The sequence below is a fragment of the Monodon monoceros genome, unplaced genomic scaffold (genome assembly GCF_005190385.1).
Source record: "Monodon monoceros isolate NGI ecotype Baffin Bay Population unplaced genomic scaffold, NGI_Narwhal_1 Super_Scaffold_18, whole genome shotgun sequence".
Taxonomy (NCBI): domain Eukaryota; kingdom Metazoa; phylum Chordata; class Mammalia; order Artiodactyla; family Monodontidae; genus Monodon; species Monodon monoceros.
The window spans coordinates 148684122-148708332 of record NW_021703774.1 but is presented as its reverse complement, the minus strand read 5'-3'; the positions used below and the strand labels follow the sequence as shown (position 1 = coordinate 148708332).

Below are 24211 nucleotides of genomic sequence, written 5' to 3'. Positions count from 1 at the left end.
CTATTTACTATCAAGCAAAATTGATTATCATTGTAATCTGATGTGAGCACCTTTCTAAAAAATACTGTGATCTTAAGCATTTTCTTTTCAAAATTCCCACAAGTGCAGTTTGGTCAATATTATGCTGCTCTCCTCCTTTACAGGGTTTGAAGGAAGCAGTGAGAATTTGGGAGTTCAATCTACTTAGTTGAATTTGTTTTAGTATACAGGCATATTTCATGCTAATCAAAGATATGTATCAGAAAAATTGTCTTAATCGAACTTCAAAAATAAGTTAGCATATCCTTTAATAATTGGGCAAAGAATCAAAAGCAAATAATTACAAAATACCTGTTATGTGCTACTTGGGGTTCTGGTCTGCAGTGAGCTTATTGTCTAGTGGAGAAGATAAATATTAAGCAGTTTTTCCTGTTACATATGCTTATTGGTACAAAAGAGCAGTAGTCAGTGTTTGACGGTTATATGTATTTATCTACCTTCCAACTAGTTTGTCCTTAGGTAACACGAACATAAGCGAAACAATTCCCTTGCTTAACTATTACATAATAATTTTTAGGTCTAACATAAATGGTTTTGAGTAAGCAACGTTATTGCTCTTTCCAATTGGTATAGATTATAAAGAAATGATTTTCCGTGTCACTTTTCTATAATCGGCTTCATTAGTGTTTGTTGCCAAACTGAAAATTTGAAGCAAGTGTATGGTTAAGAAGGGAAGACCCTACTAATTTAAGGGAGAGCAGGAATGCCAGGAATCCATCTTGGACTAGATGAGGGCTTTTATAAGATATTTTAGATTTGGAAATGCCAAAAAATAAGTACCCTTTGAACACCCCAGAGCCATAAAACATTTGAGCACAGGAGATTATTACAAAGAATTAGAAAGCTTTTGTTTATGTATATAAGGCATATGTACCAAATTGTATTTATTGGGGTTATTTGGCGATAGAGAGTAGGGGTAGAATTAGATGGCACTGGTGTGATCTTTCACTTCTTTGTTGCATAGAAAATTTTAAAGTGGTGGAATTATGAGTGGATTTTCCCTTTTTGGTGTATTTCAGTATTTTTCAAATAAAATTTAAACAGGCAAAAAGGTAGTACTATATGTATTGGTATGAAAGGGTATCCAAGATCTGTTGTTTTAGAAACAGAAAACTATATAGTATCCCATTTTATAAAGCAATGATGTATAGAAAAAGTTTTGAAAGACAGTTAAAGTGTTATCATTTGTTGCATTTCAGTGAAGAATAAGTGGGACATTCACTTTATGTTTCTTGTGTTTTTGTACGGTTTATACTTATATATTACTGTTTTTAATTAATTTTCATTTTATCAACTATTGTTTCAGTACTTGTCTTTGCTTCTTTCCTTTGTTAGATACTGTTTCCTAGCCCTCCTGTCTTTGTCTTGTTTTACTCCCCTATTTGGGGTGTGAGGAGTTACCCTCCAGTAGCTTCCTGAGGAGGTTTCCCCTCTCTTTTGTGTTAGTTAGGCTGGGTGTAGGAATCTAGGTTGAAAATCAGTTTTGCTCAGAACTTTGAATGGTATGTTACTTTTCAAAAAAATCAAATATTTCCAACATACAGGTAGTAAAGTGCATACTAAAATGAACACAACCTAAGAAATAAAATAATTGAAGCTACCTATGTACCCTGTTACAGACATCATCTCCCTCCCACCATCATCCTGATTTTGCTATTTAATCTCTCCTCCATCTCTTTACTTTGTATTTGTGTATTTTAATATAATGTGTAATATTATTTCTTATATTTTCCAGCTTTGCTTAAATGATGTACTGTATGTATTCTGAAGCTTTTTGAATTCAACATAATGTTTCTAAGGTGTATCTAGTATGTATGTATACTTTTTGGTATGTATAGTCTTGATACTTTCATTTTTCACTGGTGTGTAGTATTTCATTATGTAAATATATCACAGTTCATTTGTCCATTCTTTTACTGATGGATTTAGAGGCATTTACATTAACTGCTGGGGTAGATATCTTTTCCTTATATGTTTATACATGGGTGCAAGAATTTCTTTTAGGGTATATGCTTACAGTGGAATTGCTAGCTTCATATATAAGCCTATCTTCAACTATAATAAATACTGCCAAGTTACTCTCCAAAGTATTTGTAGCAGTTTATGCAGTTATCAGTGTATGAAAGTTACCATTGCCCTTCATTCTTGCCAATACTTTGTATAGTCGACAGTTTAATTGTAGCCGTTCTGATGGATAGACTGTGGTATCTCATTGTGGTTTTAATTTTTTTTTCTGTTTACTTGTGAGGAGTTGCTTATCTTTTTGGTTATATTTATTGCTATTCAGATTTCCTCTTTTCTGAATTACTTTTTCCTATTTTTTGCTCATTTTTAATTTGGATTTTCTTAACAGTTTTTATGAAATTATATTCTAGATATGAATTTTTTGTTGGTCATTACTTTGGAATTATCTTTTCTTCTGTTTATCTTTTCACTTTTTATATCATTTTTAAGGTAATTTTTAAACTTTTTTTTAACATTTCATTTATTTATTTTTGGCTGCATTGGTCTTAATTGCTGCACGCGGGCTTTCTCTAGTTGTGGTGAGTGGGGGCTATTCATTGCGATGCAGTGACTTCCCTTGTGGAGCACGGGCTCTAGGCATGTGGGCTTCAGTAGTTGTAGCACGCAGGCTCAGGAGTTGTGACTCGCGGGCTTAGTTGCTCCGCGGCGTGTGGGATCTTCCCAGACCAGGGCTTGAGCCCATGTCCCCTGCATTGGCAGGAGGATTCTTAACCACTATGCCACCAGGGAAGTCCCTTATATTATTTTTATGCACAGAATTTTTACACTTTATTGCAGTAAAAATAGTAAATCTGACAATTGAAATGTAAAATTTATTTAAATTCCTGTTATGATTCTGTGCATTTTGTGGAGCATTGTGTTTTTTTAAAAAAAGCTTTATTGAGGTATAATTGACATACAGTAAACTGCTCATATTTAAAATGAACAATTTGATAAGCTTTGGCATATCTGTATACCCATGAAACCACAATCAAGATAACAAATATATCCGTCACTCCTAGAACTTTCTTTCTACTCCCATTGTATTTCCTCTTTCTTACTTTCCTCCCGTACATAACCATAACATCCTCACTCAGCTATGCTGCTTTCTCTATATATAGATTATATTGCATTTTTAGAATTTTACATAAATAAACCTGTAAGTCTCTTTTTGGTTTCTTGCAGTATAATTATTTTGAAATTCTTTTATGTTGTTGTATATATTAATAATTAATTCCTTTCATTGCTGAGTATTCATTCTATGGCTTTATCATGATTTGTTTATTCACCTGTTGGTATATTTGGCTTGTTTCCAGTTTTTAGCTAATACAGACAAAGCTGCTATGAACATTCATGTGTAAGTCTTTGTGTGAACAAACGCCTTCTCTTTCTCTTGGGTAAATAACTGGAATGGCTGGGTCACATGTCAGGTTTTTGAGAGTAGTTGTATCATTTTACATTCCTACCAACAATGTATGAGAGTTCTAGTTTTCCACCTCCTGATCAGCACTTGGTGTGGCCAGTCTTTTTAGCTTTAGCCATTTTAAAATTAGTGGCAGCTCATTGTGGTTCTCATTTGCCTTTTCCCTAATGACTTCTGTTGAGTATCTTTTCATGTGCTTAGTTACCAACCATGTATCTTCTTTGGGGATGTATCTTTTCAACTCTTGCTCATTTGAAAGAATTGGATTGTCTCTTTTCTTACTGTTGAGTTTTGAGGGGTGTATGTGTGTGTTTCTGGACCCAAGTCCTTTATGCAATATCTTTTTCTTTTTTTTCCTTCTTTAAATGTTGTGACTTAGGTGGCAAAGGGTAGACAGATTGGGGATGGTGATTTGTATCACTTTTAAGTTACACACATTCTGCCTCTGGTTCACTTGGGATCTTTGGAGGGAACACCCTTGGCTGTGACACAGATTCCATTGTGTTGATGTGGGCATGGAGAAAGCCTGAGGTGCTCTCTACCAGCTTAGAAGGAGCAGATCGTGACAAGGATGAACTGAGGCAGAACAACATGGTGGCAGACACACATTGTGGACAGAACTGTTCTAAACTCATGAGAGACACTATCAAGAACTTCAGGGAAAAACTGGGTGAGACATTAACAGGAACGAAATGTCCCGCATTACTAGATGGGCATAAGAGCAGCCAAGCCATGGCTTGCTTGTTGGCATGTATTCTCCTAGGCTGTGGTTTGTCTTTTTATTCTCTTAACAGTGTCTTTTGAAGGACACAAGTTCTTAATTTTGATAAAGCTCAGTTTATTAACTTGTTCTTTTATTTATTTTTATTAATTAATTTTATTTATTTCTGGCTGTGTTGGGTCTTCGTTGCTGTGCGCAGGCTTTCTCTAGTTGTGGTGAGCAGGGGCTACTCTTTGTTGCGGTGCACAGGCTTCTCATTGAGGTGGCTTCTCTTGTCGCAGAGCACGGGCTCTAGGGCGTGCGGGCTTCAGTAGTTGTGGCTCGCGGGCCCTAGAGCACAGGCTCAGTAGTTGTGGCGCACGGACTTAGTTGCTCTGCGGCATGTGGGATCTTCCCGGACCAGGGCTCGAACCCGTGTCTCCTGCATTGGCAGGCCTATTCTTAACCACTGAGCTACCAGGGAAGCCCAACTTGTTCTTTTATTGATTGTATTTTTCACGTTATGTCTGAGAAATCTGCCTAACCCAAGAGCACAAAGGCTTTCTATGTTCTCTTCTATAAATGTTACTGTTTTAGGTTTTACATTTAGATCTATGATCCATTTGGAGTTAATTTTTGTGTATTGTGTGAGTGATGGGTGGAAGTCCTTTTTCTAAAAATATGAACATCTCAATGTTCCAGAATCATTTGTTGAAAAGACTGCTTTCCCATTGAATTGAGAAATTGCCTTTGCGCTTTGCTGAAAATCAATTAGCCATATGTATGTAGGTCTGTTTCTGGACTTTATTCTGTTCTGTTGATCTATTTGTATACCCTGATGCCATTACCACACTCTTGTGTTGCTTTTTTCAAACAGAAAATACAATGTTATGAAAGCTATATTACACATAGAGACAGGAAGTAGAATGGTGATTGCCAGGGGCTGGAGGGAAGGGGAAATGGGGAGTTATTGTTTAATGGGTCAGTTTCAGTTTTGCAAGATGAAACAAGTTCTGTGGATGGATGTTGGTGATGGTAGCACGGCAGTGTAAATATACTTAATGTCACAGAACTGTACACTTAAAAAAATGGTTAAGGTAGTAAGTTTTGTTACGTGTATTTTGCCACAGTTTTTAAAGCTGTATTGTGCAATGTCTGGTGCAAAAGTACTCAGTCATTTCAGTTAAGTGATTTTTAAAAATCAAGACCCAGAGAGGTTAGCTGGCAAATGATGGGGGGTAGAGGTTTGAATCCACAGCCGAAAGGCATGTTATTTCACTCTATTACACAACTGCCTCAGAATTGTGATCCTCTTCTCCAGTGTGATAAAGCTTGGATTTAAAAATCTCAAGATTTAAGAGGTATTCTAGATCAGTCTCTTTAGTACTAGTGACTTACTGAAACAGAAATGTGGGGTATTTGAATTTATCCTTCTCTTTCCCCAGTCTTCCTAATCATGCTTATGCACTTCTGTTTCTTGAAAATTGCTCTTCTTAAATCTTAAGACATAAAGTTAACTTTTTTGGGTATTTTTTTATATTGTAGTAAAGTATGCATAATATAAAATTTTTCACTTTAGCTATTTTTAAGCATACAGTTCACAGTGGCATTAAGTATGTTATGTTGTTATGCAACTATCACCACCATTCATCTTCAGAACATTTTCATCTTCCCACACTGAACCTCTGAACTCATCAGACATTAATCCCCCATTCGTCCCTCTCCCCTGCCTCTGGTAACCACCATTCTGCTTTCTGCCTCTATGAATTTGACTATGGTGCATTTTTATAAGTGGAAACCTATGTTTCTTCGTGACTTGCTTATTTCACTTAGCGTAATGGCTTTAAGATTCATCGAGGTTGTAGCATGTGTCAAATTTCCTTTCTTTTTAAGGCTGAATAAATATGCCACTGTTTATATACCACAATTTGTTCATCCACCCCTTGATGGATTCTTGGATTGCGTCCACCTATTGTAAATAATGCTGCTATGAACATGGGAACAAATAGCTCTTCAGGTCACTGCTTTCAGTTCTTTTGGGTGTATATCCAGAAGTGAAATTACTAGATCATATGGTAATTCTGTTTAATTTTTGGAGAAACCATCATACATTTTGCACAGTGGCTGAACCATTTTACATTCCCACCAACAATGCACAGGGGTTCCAAATTCTCCACATTTTTGCGAACAATTGTTATTTTCTGTTTGTTATTTTCTGTTTATTTTTGATAATAACTATCCTAATGAGTGTGAAATGGTATCTCACTGTGATTTTGATTTGCATTTCCTACTTACTGATGTTGAACATTTTTTCATGTGCTTATTGGCCATTTGTGTATCTTCTTTGGAGAAATGTCTGTTTAAGTCCTTTGCCCATTATTAATTGGGTTTTGTTGTTGTTGAGTTTTAAAGCTTTATATATTTTGGATATTAATCCATTAACAGATGACTTGCAGATATTTTCACCTGTTTTGCAGGTTTTCTTTTTACCACATGGATAGTATCCAAATTTCGGGGTACAAAAGTTTTTAATTTTGATATAGCTCAGTTTATCTGTTTATACTTTTGTTACGTGTGCTCCCAGTATCATGACTAAGAAATCATTTCCAAGTCCAATATCATGAAGCTTTTCCACTGTTTTCTTCCAAGCGTTTTATGATTTTTAGCTCTTAGATCTATTTTTTCCTATTTTCTTTTCTTTTTTTAATTGAAGTGTAGTTGATTTACAATATTGTGTTAGCTTCAGGTGTACAGCAAAATTATTGTTATACATATATTTTTCAGATTATTTTCCATTATAGGTTATTACAAGATATTGCATATAGTTTCCTGTGATATACAGTAAATCCTTGCTGCTTATCTGTTTTTTTTTGTTTTGTTTTTTAATTTATTTATTTTTGGCTGCATTGGGTCTTTGTTGCGGTGCGCAGGCTTCTCATTGCGGTGGCTTCTCTTGTTGTGGAGCCCGGGCTCTAAGCGCATGGGCTTCAGTAGTTGTGGCTCGCAGGGTCTAGAGTGCAGGCTTAGTAGTTGTGGCGCACAGGCTTACTTGCCTCGCGGCATGTGGGATCTTCCTGGACCAGGGCTCGAACCAGTGTCCCCTGCATTGGCAGGCGGATTCTTAACCACTGTGCCACCAGGGAAGCCCTGCTTATCTGTTTTATATGTAGCAGTTTGTATCTGTTAATCCCATAGTACTCCTGATTTATCCCCCCCTTCCCCTTTGGTAACCATGAGTTTGTTTTCTGTGATTGTTTAGTATATAGATTCATTTTTATTATTTTTTAGATTCCCCATATAAGTGATATCATGTGATATTTGTCTTTCTCTGTCTGACTGACTTCATTTAGTATGATATTCTCTAGGTCCATCCATGTTGCTGCAAATGGCAATATTTCATTCTATTTTATGACTGTAATATTCTATTGTGTGGTGTGTGTGTGTGTGTGTGTATGTGTACACACACACACATACCACATCTTCTTAAGCCAGTTGTCTCTTGGTGGGCGCTTGGGTTGTTTCCATCTTGGGTATTGTGAATAATGCTGCTATGAACATTGGGGTACATGTATCTTTTCAAATCAGAGTTTTTGTCTTTTCAGGATATATGCCCAGAGGTGGAATTGCTGGATGATATGGTAGCTTTATTTTCAGTTTTTAAAGGAATCTTCACGCTTTTTTCCATAGTGGCTGCACCAGTTTACGTTCCCACCAACAGTTTAGTAGGGTTCCTTTTTCTCCACGTTCTGTCCAGCATTTGTTATTTGTAGACTTTTTGATGATAGCCATTCTGACTGATGTGAGGTGATATCTCATTGTGGTTTTGATTTGCATTTCTCTGATAATTAGTGATGTTGAGTATCTTTTCATGTGCCTGTTGGTCATCTGTGTGTCTTTTTGGAGAGATGTCTGTTGAGGTCTTCTGCCCATTGTTTGATTGGGTTTGGTTTTTTGATACTGAGTTGTAGGAGTTGTTGGTGTATTTTGGATATTAACCCCCTGTCAGTCACATCATTTGCAAATATTTTCTCCTGTTCCATAGGTTGTCTTTTCATTTTGTTGATGGTTTTGTTTGCTGTGCAAAAGTTTTTAAATTTCATTAGGTCCCATTTGTTTAATTTTGCTTTTAGTTCTTTTGCCTTTGCAGTCTGATCTTAGATCTATTTTGAGCTAATTTATGGTATAAGGTAAGAGTCTAATTCTTTTGCATATGGATATTCAATTTTCCCAACACTGTTTGTTGAAAAGACTCTCCTTTCCCCCACTGAATGGTCTTGGCACCCTGGAAAATCATTTGACCATATATGCGAGGGTTTATTTCTGGACCCCTCTATTTCATTGGTCTGTGTGTCCGTCTTTACTTGAGTACACACTGCTTTGATTACTGTAGCTTTGTAGTAAATTTTGAAATCAGAAAGTATCAGATTTACAACTTCATTCTTCTTTTTCAAGTTTGTTTTGGCAGTTCAAGGTCCCTTGAGATTCTATGTTAATTTTAGGATGGATTTTCTATTTCTACCCCCCCAAAAAAAGTCACTGGGATTTTGATAGGGATTGCATTGAATCTGTGGGTTGCTTTGTATAATATTGACATCTTAACAATATTGTATTTCAATCCATGGACATTTTCATGACATGTCTTGCCATTTATTTGTGTCTTCTTTAATATCTCTCTTCAAGTTTTTTTAATATATAAATTTATTTATTGATTGATTGATTGCTGCTGCACTGGGTCTTCGTGGCTGTGCGCGGGCTTTCTCTAGTTGCTGTGAGCGGGGGCTACTCTTCATTGTGGTGTGCTGGCTTCTCCTTGCAGTGGCTTCTGTTGTTGTGGAGCACACGCTCTAGGCACGCGGGCTTCAGTAGTTGTGGCACTCAGGCTCAGTAGTTGTGGCTCGTGGACTCTAGAGCGCAGGCTCAGTAGTTGTGGCGCATGGGCTTAGTTGCTTCGCAGCATGTGTGATCTTCCCGGACCAGGGCTCGAACCCGTGTCCCCTGCATTGGCAGGCGGATTCTTAACCACTGTGCCACCAGGGAAGCCCTCTCATCAAGTTCTAATAGTTTTCAGTGTGCAAGTCTTTCACTTCCTTGGTTTATTCCTGTTTTTTTGATGTGATTGTAAATGGAATAGTTAACTTCCTTTTCAGATTATTTATTGTTAGTGTATAAAACCACAACTGAGGGAATTCCCTGGCAGTCCAGTTGTTAGGACTGTGTGGTTTCACTGCTGTGGGCCCGGGTTTGATCCCTGGTTGTGGAACTAAGATCCTGCAAGCTGTGCGGCGTGGCCAAGAACAAAAAACACAACTGGTTTTTGTATGTTGATTTTGTATCCTGCAACTTTGCTGAACTTGTTTATATGAATAGTTTTTTTGGTGTGGAATATTTAATATATGTAAAATCATGTCATCTGCAAACAGTGATACTGTATTTTTCTTTCCAATTTGGATGCCTTTTATTTCTTTTTCTTGCCTAATTGCTCTCACTAGGACTTCCAGTACTGTATTGAATAGAAGTGGTGAATGTGGATATCCTTCTTCCTGACCTTAAAGGAAAAGCTTTTAGTCTTTCACCATTGAGTATAATGTTAGGGTTTTTCATTCATGGTCTATATTATGTGGAGGTAATTTTCTTCTACTCCTAGTTTGTTGAGTGTTTTTTTTTTTAATCATGAATGAAAGATTGTTGAATTTTTCAAACACTCTTCATCAGTGGAGGTGATCATGTGAGATTTTTTCCCTTCATGCTCTTAACGTGGTGTAGTGCACTAATTGATTTTTATATGCTTTACCATCCTTGCATTCCAGGAATAAATCCCACTTGGTCATAGTGTATAATCCATTTTAATATGCCATTGAATTCAGTTTGCTAGTATTTTGTTGATGATTTTTGTATCAGTGTTCATAAGGCCTATGGATCTGTAGTTTTCTTGTAGTCTTTGTCTGGCTTTTGTATCAAGGTAATGCTGGCCTCATAGAATGAGTTAGGATGTATTACCTCTTCAGTTTTTTGGGAAGATTAACTGTTGATGCTGTTCTCATCCAAGCTCTCTTCCTCACTGTTATTGATAACTGAAATGAAGATACCATATGGGTGCTGTAAAGGAAACATGAAAATTTTTATTCAACCACAGTAGTAATGAAAAGATGATAAATTGAATAAACAAAATAATGTATTTCCCTTATCCAGTTGACCCTCAAAAAGTTGTATTTAGGTTGTAATGTACAATAATTGTGACAGTTCCTCAGTCTGTTACTATCTTACATAAATAATAGGAATGTAAATTGGAACAAATTTTCTGGTGCAGAATTTGGCACTATGTAAAGTCTTAAGAATTATGCATCCTTTGACCCAGCAATTCCATTTATAGAACATTGTCCTAAATATTATATATAATAATGCAGAGTTAGAAACCATCATGCCCAGAAACAGGGACTTGAGTAATAAACTGTGATACACACATGAACTATAAAAATACTGATGTTGAAGAAAATTTTACAAAACAATGTATAGTTTGAGTCCATTAAAATACTGCTATTTAGGCATTAAAAAGCCCTCAAACTTAATATTACCTGTTAACAGTGGTCTATTTTTGGGTAGTGATAGTGTAGATTGTTGACATTTTTATTTTTACTTCTCTGTTGATCCATATTTCTTAAACAATAAAGGATATTAATTTTATGAAAAAACAGCAAAAGATATTTTTGAAAATGAAATGAAGTTAGAAAGCATAGTTAAATCCCATGACAGAATTACTATCTAAAAATAATCTTGGTAGGCTGGGATGATGAACTGAATCCAGGATAGATGAATAGGTAGGTAGATAGAGTAATAAGTAAGTCATATTTCTAGATTTTAAAAAAACAACTGTAACCAATATAGAAAGTGTGAGGTGGGGCCTAATAGCAACATATGTAAAAGATTTAAAAGTTGTAATTTACTCTAGCCACTTTCTGAATGTAAGCAGCCAGCTGTTCTCTTCCCATTCCATCTCACACCCAGCTTAGTCTCTTCTAGGGAAACCTCCCGTGCTTCCTCACCAACGGATGTAAAGTCTTGTCACTGTTTGCCCTATCTGTTCTATTGGTCTTTTCTGATTTTGTTCAAGTTACTGTCTACTTGGAGTCCTGTTCCCCTCACTTTTGAATTTTCAAACTTGACCTGTACCTCAGAAATCCAGCTCAAGTGCTACCCCCTGCTGAAAGCCTGTCTGTCATAGTGCAATCACATTTTACTCAAATTTATGTAATTCTGGGAATTTCACGAGTTGAGAAATTAAAATCAATAAGATTTCGCATTTTATGTGCAAAATTTGAAATAATGAAAATCCTCCTCTATTAAAAGTCACATAATTTCCTGTTGCCATAGGACATGCAGCTTTAACAAGTACCAGATATTTTTTGTCATTTCTTTGTGAACCACCAGCATTCTGAACTGTGGAGTATTAATCAGCACTATTGCTGGAAAACTTTCCCCAGAAGCAGTCATTTTAAATGGAAATTAAATGTTGTAAACTCTCAGGAAGAAGGCCAAATGATGACCATGATACTACTTGCTGTAAAAGATTAAAGTTAACACCTGGTGGGGAAAGTAGAGTTTTAAAACACACCTAAAATAGTTGTAGAATTGTGCATTCTGAAAAGTCTTGTAGCACAGTAATTAAGTGTGGGCTCTGGAGTCAGATGACACTAGTTCAAATCCTAACATTTAATACCAGGTGTCTTTTGGAAAATAACTTAATCTCTCTGTGCTTTGGTTTCCCCATTTTAAAAATGAGCTGATGCCACAGCAATCAGAGAAGAAAAGGAAATAAAAGGAATCCAGATCTGAAAAGAAGAAGTAAAGCTGTCACTGTTTGCACGTGACATGATACTATACATAGGGGATCCTAAAGATGCTACCAGAAAACTACTAGAGCTAATCAATGAATTTGTTAAAGTAGCAGGATACAAAATTAATGCACAGAAATCTCTGGCATTCTTATACACTAATGATGAAAAATCTGAAAGTGAAATCAAGAAAACACTCCCATTTACCATTGCAACAAAAAGAATAAAATATCTAGGAATAAACCTACCTAAGGAGACGAAAGACCTGTATGCAGAAAATTATAAGACACTGATGAAAGAAATTAAAGATGATACAAATAGATGGAAAGATATACCATGTTCTTGGATTGGAAGAATAAACATTGTGAAAATGACTCTACTACCCAAAGCAATCTACAGATTCAGTGCAATCCCTATCAAACTACCACTGGCATTTTTCACAGAACTAGAACAAAAAATTTCACAATTTGTATGGAAACACAAAAGACCCCGAATAGCCAAAGCAATCTTGAGAATGAAAAATGGAGCTGGAGGAATCAGGCTCTCTGACTTCAGACTATACTACAAAGCTACAGTAATCAAGACAGTATGGTACTGGCACAAAAACAGAAAGATAGATCAATGGAACAGGATAGAAAGCCCAGAGATAAACCCACGCACATAGGGTCACCTTATCTTTGATAAAGGAGGCAGGAATGTACAGTGGAGAAAGGACAGCCTCTTCAATAAGTGGTGCTGGGAAAACTGGACAGGTACATGTAAACATATGAGATTAGATCACTCCCTAACACCATACACAGAAATAAGCTCAAAATGGATTAAAGACCTAAATGTAAGGCCAGAAACTATCAAACTCTTAGAGGAAAACATAGGCAGAACACTCTATGACATGAATCACAGCAAGATCCTTTTTGACCCACCTCCTAGAGAAATGGAAGTAAAAACAAAAATAAATGGGACCTAATGAAACTGCAAAGCTTTTGCACAGCAAAGGAAATCATAAACAAGACCAAAAGACAGCCCTCAGAATGGGAGAAAATATTTGCAAATGAAGCAACTGACAAAGGATTAATCTCCAAAATTTACAAGCAGTTCATGCAGCTCAATAACAGAAAAACAAACAACCCAATCCAAAAACGGGCAGAAGACCTAAATAGACATTTCTCCGAAGAAGATATACAGACTGCCAACAAACACATGAGAGAATGCTCAACATCATTAATCATTAGAAAAATGCAAATCAAAAAACTACAATGAGATATCATCTCACAGCAGTCAGAATGGCCATCATCAAAAAATCTAGAAACAATAAATGCTGGAGAGGATGTGGAGAAAAGGGAACACTCTTGCACTGCTGGTGGGAATGTGAATTAGCACAGCCACTATGGAGAACAGTATGGAGGTTCCTTAAAAAACTACAAATAGAACTACCATATGACCCAGCAATCCCACTATTGGGTATATACCCTGAGAAAACCATAATTCAAAAAGAGTCATGTACCAAAATGTTCATTGCAGCTCTATTTACAATAGCCCGGAGATGGAAACAACCTAAGTGTCCATCATCGGATGGATGGATAAAGAAGATGTGGCACATATATACAATGGAATATTACTCAGCCATAAAAAGAAACGAAATTGAGTTATTTGTAGTGAGGTGGATGGACCCAGAGTCTGTCATACAGAGTGAAGTAAGTCAGAAAGACAAAAACAAATACCATATGCTAACACATATATATGGAATTTAAGGGAAAAAAAGGTCATGAAGAACCTAGGGTAAGACAGGAATAAAGACACAGACCTACTAGAGAATGGACTTGAGGATATGGGGAGGGGGAAGGGTAAGCTGTGACAAAGTGAGAGAGTGGCATGGACATATATACACTACCAAACGTAAAATAGATAGCTAGTGGGAAGCAGCCGCATAGCACAGGGAGATCAGCTAGGTGCTTTGTGACCACATAGAGGGGTGGCATAGGGAGGGTTGGAGGAGGGGAGATGCAAGAGGGAAGAGATATGGGAACATATGTATATGTATAACTGATTCACTTTGTTATGAAGCAGAAACTAACACACCATTGTAAAGCAATTATACTCCAATAAAGATGTAAAAAAAAAAATGAGCTGATGATAAATCACCTAGCTCTTCAGGTTGTTGTATTAACTGTTCGTAGCATGTAAAGCTCTTAGGAAGATACCTAGTGCATACTGTGTGCTCAAAAACAATAACTATGGTTATTCCACCGGAAAAATTAGTCTTGAACCATTTGAGTTTTAAATTGGAATGCATCCCTGCATAAAATATGACCATCATGAAGAAAAGAATTCTCCATCCTTGATAGTTTCAGAGAATAGGATGCTACCAGTCTCTTTGAAACCATGTAGTAAGGAATGTATGAAACCATGTAGTGAGGAATATAGATAGAATTGGGATAGGGAAGAGATTCTTTCCTTCACTGTAAACATAATACTTATTAAAGAAAATTTGGGAAGAATTTCAGAAAATTATAAAAATGATAGAAAATTGTTTATAATCCTACTACTACTCCAGTGCTAATAACCGTATTAGCTGAGTTCCTTCTAGTTATTTTCCCTGTGCATTAATTTTTTTGGGTACAAATACGTTATGACTACAACACATACACAGAACTGGAGATATTTAGCCTAGAGAAGTAAACTGTTGTAGCATTCCAGGTGAGGGATGTTGGGGGCCTGGTCTAGGTCACTGTCTGTAGAAATAAAGCATAAGATCACAGACAAAGGTATTTCTGCAGTTGAATCAGCAAACTTTGGTGTGGTGGTTTCAAGGACAGGTTTTTTTAGCTCTGGCTCCTGAAAAGAAGCAGATGGAACATAGGAGGAAGAACATATTTGCTGGGGAAGATGTTTGTTTTCAACATGTTGAATTTTAGATTTGACTAGGACATCCAGATGGAAATGTCTAACAGGCATTTGAGGTATATAGCAAGGACTTGAGAGATAATCTGCCTTGGATATGAATGAGAGCACTCCAGTAAGAATGTTTAAAATAATCAAAGATGGTACCTGATTGGGCTAATTTATCTGACCTCTCAGTGTATTTAGTTCTTTAAGGGCAGGATAAGAGTCTTCATCTCTAGTACCCAGCACAGTATTGCCACATAGTAAACTTTTGTAGCGTAAATGCATTTACTGAAACAAAAGAGAAGAGGTCATTAATTTGGTCTCTGAAGAATGCCAGTGAACTTGAGGGAGTCATAGTTATCATTTATTGCCCCTTTCTTATTCAGTTTTGTTGGTGTCTAAAATTTAAATGTCTAAAGAAAAATAAGAGACTTCCATTTTTCTTTTCTGCTTCTGATGGAATTTTGTTTACATGAGGTACTTAAAATGTCATTTGGATGGCTGTAATTCATTCAGTTTCATCTTGCATTTTTAAAAAAGATGATAATGAAGATTGTTCCAGTGATTCTTCCAATGTCCAGAGTATGCTCATAGTGGACATGTTAAGGACACCTCCTTAATGTGATTAACATGTAAGGGGGGAAAACATTTAGGAATATAAAAAATATATAAATCAGTATAGGGAAAAACGTAAACATAAATAGTCATGGGGTATTGAATCTTTGAAATTGTGTAACTTGTTGGGAGTCTTAATGGAATGTCTGTGTCAGAAGATACTAGATTGGTGGCAGGAGCTTCTGAGTGGGAAGGTGGACTGTGGAAAGAATAACCTCATCTGTGTGCACTATGCCCTTCTCTTTGCATACTTTAGCCAGTAGTTGGTTAATTTGCATGTGTGGTTTCAACTATCATGCTGTGTTGACTTATTCTGAAAGCTCCACGAGGATAGGCCCCCATCTCTTTCCCCCCAGTACCTAGCTCCTTACTAGAGTAGGCTCTCAAAAAATATTTGTCAAATGAATAGAATGATGAGTTTATTCAGTAAAATGGTAAATTTATTCAGTAAACATTTAATGAGACTTGAATGTCCTATGGAGATGGAAGGGGGTAGAAGAGTGTTAGGCCTGTAAAGATTGATAAGATAAATCTGACCTCCGGAGCATAAAATCTGCTACTGAATATAAATTTGTAAAGCCCTCTGGTTTTCAGATTAACCAATGCAGACAGTAAGTAATTTGCTGATCTAAAACAATCTCGTTCTGACATAGATTTTAATAAATTTCTTCAGAGAGATTATGTGAAATCTTTTTTATGTAACTGATAAGCACACGATTCTGCATTCCTTCTCTTCACTGTTTTAGCTAGAAAGGATTGTTGTGGGGTCAGTTTTATGATCCTGTTATTTTTTTTTCTTATTTTACGAAAATTTGGGATTTGATTAGATGGGGACATAATGCTTTTCTGAAAATACAGAAAGAGCCCACTTCTCTAAAGTGACTGTGATAAAGCAGCAAGATACTGAATTGAAATGGGTGTACTAAAATAGCTTAACTGGCTTGATCATTCAAGTATGCAAAGATCAGATAATCCAGTGTGTAAGTTAAGAGAGCTTTTACTGTATGTGGTATAATGGTTGATCATATATTTCCCTGTTAAGTTTTTTTGTTTGTTTTAAATAATCAAGACCAGTCAGTTCTTAATTATCAGAACAGATATAGGGACTGTTATTGTGAAAACTGCAGAAGAAACTGCAGAAGATCAGTGGAATCCTGCAGTGCCACCACAGCTATTGGTAGTTTGCTAAGCAGAAAAATCAGAAGACAGGAAGTTAGAAGAAATTATTATTGAAGTAGCCTTAACTCCCTAGCCCAGTCAGAATGTGTGTTCTAGGGGGGGAAAACTTGCACAATTCAAGTCTTAACCTAACGAGATGTATCAGTTAAGCATAAGCAAAACCTATTCAGTTGTTAGAGGAAAGAAATATATTAATAGTAGGGAGAGCAACTTTGTGGAACCTAGAAAGAGAGACCCCAAACCAGAATTTGGCAGATTTTCCACACTGTCCAAAGAGAACAGAAGCCAGCTTTCTGTCGTCATTTGAACACATGTAATTTATCAGGCTTTATTGTGGTTGTGTTTTCCTTTGTTTTAGATTTTAATCTCACCAGATAACCTCTTATGTCAAAGTATGGGGAATGGGGACCATAGGTGGTAATATGACTGTCCCCCATTGTAAACAAATGAACTGGCATTTGGCATGTATATTAGTTTTTGAAATAAACTTCATTAAAAATAAAAACCTCAACCTTTTATAAATTGGTAAGTATAAATTAAGCCTAATAAGTTCTACGTGTGTAGAAAAAAGAGCTGAGAGGGCTACACTCAGCAATAAGTCTCTTGTGTAAGTCAGGGATCATATTCTTATCCTTGTATACCCAGTGTATTGGCACGTGGTTGATGTTCAATTTAATGTTGTATTAATGAAACATTACTGAATTTCAGAGATGGTAACTCCAGACCTCTAGTGAGAACAACTATAGGCGTTTTATGGCTTTATTAGATTTATTCTCATGTCAAAAGAGCAGTCTGCCTTTTCTTTAACTCAGCAGAAACAATTCATTAAGTGATGAAAATAGAATCCTCTAAACAAACCAAATGCAAATCAAAACTGCAATGAGATATCATCTCACACCGGTCAGAATGACCATCATCAAAAAATCTACAAACAATAAATGCTGGAGAGGGTGTGGAGAAAAGGGAACACTGTTGCACTGTTGGTGGGTATGTAAATTGATACAGCCACTATGGAGAACAGTATGGAGATTCCTTAAAAAACTACAAATAGAACTACCATACGACCCAGCAATCCCACTACTGGGTATATACCCTGAGAAAACCATAATTCAAAAAGAGTCATGTACCAATATGTTCATTGCAGCTCTATTTACAATAGCCAGGACATGGAAGCAACCTAAGTGTCTATCAGCAGATGAATGGATAAAGAAGATGTGGCACATATATACAATGGAATATTACTCAGCCATAAAAAGAAACGAAATTGAGCTATTTGTAATGAGGTGGATGGACCTAGAGTCTGTCATACAGAGTGAAGTAAGTCAGAAAGAGAAAAACAAATACCATATGCTAACACATATATATGGAATCTAAGGGGAAAAAAAAAGGTCATGAAGAACCTAGGGGTAAGACGGGAATAAAGACACAGACCTACTAGAGAATGGACTTGAGGATATGGGGAGGGGGAAGGGTAAGCTGTGACAAAGTGAGAGAGTGGCATGGACATATATACACTACCAAACGTAAAATAGATAGCTAGTGGGAAGCAGCCGCATAGCACAGGGAGATCAGCTAGGTGGTTTCTGACCACCTAGAGGGGTGGGATAGGGAGGGTGGGAGGGAGGGAGACCCAAGAGGGAAGAGATGTGGGAACATATGTATATGTATAACTGATTCACTTTGTTATAAAGCAGAAACTAACACCCTTGTAAAGCAATTATACTCCAATAAAGATGTTAGAAAAACAAAAGGCAAATAAAAGGTGTATGCATCTGTTAGACAAAAAGGAAGGGGTAGTGCATTTGAGAACAAAGATAGTCTTGTGTGTTTCATTGTCTTTATTTTTTTTTAATAATTAAAACTCTAACTTTATTTTTTAGACCTTATTGCAATATGCAAGCAGCAAGAATGCATCAGAACATATTGTGTATCTTCTGGAGGTATATCGACTTGCCATCCAAAGCTTTGCCAGTGCTCGCCCATATTTAACTACTGAATGCGAAGATGTCCTCTTAGTGCTTGGCAGATTAGTACTGTAAGTTTAAGAACTTAAATCCCTCTTAAAATTGAGTATTTTTGGTTGTAATGTTTGCCTGACTTCTCTTTACTATGGCATCACATTGTTCAAGGCAACATCAGGGTCATACCTTTGAATGAAATTTCCTTAGCTCTGAGCCTTTATATTCACATTTTCAGGAGATAAAGTATAAGTGAAGCTCCAGCCAAGCAACATAATCTTTAATTGCCTCGAGTCTCTTTTCCTTCTCAGGCTTAGAATGATGCATTTTCTCTCTGTCCTTAGGAATAGATCAAGCGAAGTGACAAGAGTATCTGGAAGCTGTGGTGGTCTTTGAGGAACACTTTGGGGGGAAACACTGTGGAATTCTGCAATACAATTATATTATTTGAACTAAGAATTATACTAGCAGAAAATATCAGGGTACAGTATAAGATTACCACCCCAAGGGTCCATGATAATCTAGCTGCTGTTTTAATATTTGGCTGCCTAATAGCAGACAGAGTTACACCTTTAATGTATTTATTTGCAAATTGAAAAAATACAACAGCTGTTAGTTTTTAGTTGTGGAATCACCTTGATTCAGTTTGCAGATTGTTTGGTGGGATAAATTCTAGTCTGGGTGGTCCATTTTATTTTTCTCTGGTCTTACCTGTTTTCCTTCCTATTTTCCCAAACCCCAAACCTCTAACTTTATACTTTTTTTTTGCAACATAAACATTCCTGGTTTTATAATCCCATTATTCCTCCTCTAAAGCCTCATAGTTTTTCTTTTTTCTCTTTTTTAAAGTTGAAAATATAACAATGTTGAATGAAATTTTGAAGAGTGAAAAACAAATTTAAAATAGTCTAAATAAATGTAAAATATATATTCAGTATCACTGTCATACTGTACTTGATTATGACTATAACCACCGTTATATACTGACTTAGTTATTCATATTCTAGGAGTTGCTTTGAATTACTGCTTTCAGTGTCTGAAAGTGAACTGCCATGTGAAGCCTGGGTACTCTTCCTTCAGTCTTTACAGGTGAGTTGATGTGGCCTCAAAAAAGGTCTCTGTTTAGGTATTCAAGACATGTAGTTAATTTCTCCCAGCAAACTAAAATTGGAAACTTAGAACGAAAACAAATTCATTATATATTGGTAGTAAGTTCATGAAATGAGGAGGCCTTCCAGATGAAGGGAGTGTGCTAAAAGTTTTTTTTTTCCTTATCATTTGGTTTTGTTAGCCTTTACATAGCTTAGAAACAACAAAAAAAGTTTTCATTCTTCAGACACAAAGTTTTAGGCAGAATAAAGCTATTAAAAATGTAAAATTGTATATGTTTATAAGGTAGCGGTATTTGCTTCATTGATAGTACACTTATCTAGTAATTTCCCCCTAACACTTCAGGGACTTACAATGCTAAGTCTCTTAAACCGTCAAAATAGCCATCAGAGATTCTGTGCATGCATTTTCAACAGGAGAGCTACGTTGGCTCTTATATTGGCTTGATTATCAGAATTCTTAGATGAGCAGATCAGAAAGTAGGAAGTTGGGGAGGGGAGAGTAAGGTAGGAGGAAAAACAATAGGAAGCAAATTTGCCTGTTACCAGTAGAGATAGAAAAACTATTTAAAGAAAATAGACATAATAAGTAAATAGCTACCATTCATTTATTATCATTAATTATGTACCAAACAGTACTCTACATTGTTTTTACATTTTGTATCTTTTAATCAAATTGCAAACCTTATACTGTAGAGATCATTTGAATCTCCATTTATAAATGGGGAGACAGGCATAGAGAGGTGAATTAGCTTGCCCAAAGTTACACCTAGATTAATACCTAGAGCTTGCTTTGTTTAACTGCTTCCTCGAGGACACAAACTCCATAGTAGCTTGCACTTGTTTCATGAAGGCATAAGTAAAGATTTGCATGTTAACAGACACACCTCGTTATCTGGAAATTTCTTTCCTCTAGGATAAAAAATCCAAAATGAAATGATATAATGTTAATCTTTAGATTTTCTGTTTGAGGAGAAGAATTCTTTGTCATGCTCTTGGCCTGATTTAATCCCTGTAATGTCCTAACTCTTCACATATTCATACAGCTGCTGTTAAAATCATCTTTCATACAGAGCATATTGATTTTGTCATTCTGCCTGCCAGTAGTTTTGTCCTGGCATACGACATTCTAGAAGGGCAAGTGTACTTATTCTTATTAAGGCTGTTACTATTATTATTAGTAGTATCCTTTGAAGAGAGAATACTCTCATATTTCTTCATTCTTTTCTTAGATTGTATGCCTGAATAAAATATTTGCCTTCCCTCCGACCTGTGTAACTTTGCCCGGTATTTATCAGACATTTAGGATATATATATTCACATTTCTGAATATGTGTTTAATAAATGCAGTAGAGGTACAGATAAATATAAGACATGGTCCCTGTAGAAATCTGAGACATAAAACCTTGAGGTTTTCTTATTTTAGGTGATAAATGGATAAGGCAGCAGGTAGTTTTGAGGATACTTTTGGTAAGAGAATAGTTTTACAAGAGCAGGCCACAGAGAGCATTCTCAACCACTGTTTATAGTTGTGTAACCCTTCCAGACCTTTTCATTATGGATATAAAAATACGTTCTGAAATGAAATTTTAAATAAAGAAAAATGAGATCCTGTTTTTTTGCAACTTTTTTTAACTTAATGATTTTAACATGGACATGTATCTAGGATTGCATATGTAGTTCTCCCTTGATGACTGCCTGGGATTCTGTTATGTGGTTGCACCATAAATTATTTGGCCACATCTCTTTGCTGTTTATTGTAAACAGTGGTAGAGTGAACATCTTGTGCTAGTATTTCTGTATTGTAGATTTCAAGATACGGATAGTTTTACCTTAAAAAAGAAACAAATCTAAGTTTTTTAATTACTTTTAAAATTCCACCATAGTTTTTAAGGACTCTATTTAATGTTATTTTTTTAAAGTGCCTGCCTCCCTGCCTCCCTCCCTTCCTTCATTCCTTCCTTCTTCTCTCTTCATTCATTCATTCATTTATTCATTCATTGGCTGCACTGTGAGGCTTGTGGGATCTTACTTCCCTGACCAGGGGTTGAACCCATGCCCCCTGCAGTGGAAACGCAGAGTCCTAACCACTGGACCACCTAATGTTATTTTTTAAAAGTAACTTTGCTATAATATATATATGTGTATGTGTATATATATGTAATAAAGGATTACACATCATTCTTACTCAGAATAAACTGTATTTTGAACAGATGAAAAATTAGAAAATTGTTTTTGTTTTTAACCCAAACAGTGGCTTTTTATTTTAGTTGCTATGTATCATGGGGGTGACAGTGTTCTGCTAAAGTGTAATGGTATAGGGCTGTTAGGTATTACAAATATGTTAACCAGACACAGCACATTCTGACGGAGAATCTTCATCTTCACTGCAAAGTAAATGCCTGTTGTCCTAAGTTAAGGAAAAAGAAGCCTGAGGACAGATCAAGCCATTTCAAGCCATTAAAGGAAAATTATAGCATTTAAATATTGCTGTTAGTTAACTGTTATTTGGAAATATCACTTTCTGTGTCAGTTTTAAAACCTTTCTTAGCAGAAGATAACTCAGTATATGGTGTGTGTGTGTGTGTGTGTGTGTATGTATTAAAACCCTGTCGTTCTGACATGAAAATTAAGGGGAAAAAAGCGAACTTTATTTTTTATATTTCATTTAAGTGAATATAAGATTATAGTCTTAGGTCTATGAACATTTTTTTTTTTTTTTTTTTTTTTTTTGCGGTACGCGGGCCTCTCACTGCTGGGGCCTCTCCCGTTGCACAGGCTCCGGACGCGCAGGCTCAGCGGCCATGGCTCACGGGCCCAGCCGCTCCGCGGCATGTGGGATCTTCCCAGACTGGGGCACGAACCCGTGTCCCCTGCATTGGCAGGCGGACTCTCAACCACTGCGCCACCAGGGAAGCCCTCTATGAACATTTTTAACCTATATTTTATTTTCCAAAGAAATACTGCTACCAGTGAAAGCTTATGTTCCTTGAGAATTTCAGCAGTCTAAAATAAGGGAAAACAAGTTAAAATTTTAGAATATGGAAACAACCAATAATCCTCACTAGTAATAAAAGACAGTGAGATATATGCTTAATCATTTATGTCAAGTTAAATTTCTGACCTCTTACCTCCCCGCCCTTCGTGTATATAAGTATTTTAAAGAATAAACTATTGGCAATTATATTTTGTTTGTTTTCTGAGGAGATAGAATGACAGCTAATAACTTGCATTTCCATGACTTTTAGCTAGAGCCATCTATCATTTTTCTGTGTACTTTTAAAATTTTTTGGCTGCGCAGCATGTGAGATCACAGTTCCCCCACCAGGGATTGAACCCGCGCCCCCTGCATTGGAAGCACAGAGTCCCAACTGCTGAACCGTCAGGGAAGTCCCTGGAGCCATCTATCATTTTAAAAGTCCTTTGATAGAAGAATTTAAACAATTAAAAAGATATATAACAATAGATGTCATTAAGTCATACTTCTGTTAGAAGGAATAGGTTGCCTGTGTGAATACTGCAGAATCTTTTTAAAAGAAATCTGTGCCAGTGGCCTTAAAATAATTGAGTAATTCAAGGATGGAAATTGAATTGTGATCATTTTACCTAGGAGAATTCAGGAAAACATTTTAAAGGTACTCTTTAACTTAGTGAAAATGCCCTAGTTTCATTTTTTAAAAAGCAGCAACAGAATTTCACAAAACTTTGAGGATAGTTTTTTTTCTGCTTATTTATTTTTAGGAAATCCAAGATATAGGTCTTTTCATAGACATTCAGATATATTGAAAGGGCAAAATGACTTTTTATATTGCCTGTTTTCTGGATATGCTTTTTTTTTCTTCTTTTTTTTTAAGGAGTCACATGATGCATTATTGGAATTTGGGAATAATAACCTACAAATACTGGTTCATGTTACCAAGGAGGGGGTGTGGAAAAACCCTGTTCTTCTTAAAATTCTGTCTCAACAGCCAGTAGAAACAGAAGAAGGTAAGCTTAAAACTATACTGACTATTGAAGGAGGATTTAGTTCTAAGAGAATTAAAATTTTTTTCTGTGTTAAAATTTTGTGAATTTCACCTGTGAATCTATAACCAATCGTTCTCTTATCCTTTGAATAGTAAAAACTAACCATTAGCACTTAATGTTTTGCTTAAGGATTCTTCAATATTTATGTAGTGTTTTAAAAGTATCCCTTTATACTTGTTTTTAAATGTTGCATTGACTGACAATGTTTATGCAGAGTTCCTGAGATAGAAATTAATAATCTGCTTCCAGTCCTTGGTATATAGTAGAGCTTTGCTTATAATGATATTTTGTTTACTGGTTACTACAGCTGAGGATTATGAAAAAAATTACTTCTTATTTTAAATTTATGAAACATTGGAATTTAGCGTTTTTATAGAGATATGCAAAGAAAGAAAATTCTTACAAAGTTGTCAGTTTAAGTCCAGAAGATTTATGGGTTTGAGTTG

General features: G+C 36.0%; 1 protein-coding gene across 1 annotated transcript in view; it reads left to right on the top strand.

Moving 5' to 3' along the window:
* RLF (rearranged L-myc fusion) overlaps positions 1-24211 on the top strand; it is an 80054-nt gene that overhangs the window by 12858 nt on the left and 42985 nt on the right. Inside the window, exons 2-4 of the mRNA XM_029228607.1 lie at positions 18553-18707; positions 19638-19719; positions 23594-23726. Of these exons, the coding sequence (XP_029084440.1) occupies positions 18553-18707; positions 19638-19719; positions 23594-23726 (370 nt within the window). The remainder of the gene's footprint in view (positions 1-18552; positions 18708-19637; positions 19720-23593; positions 23727-24211) is intronic.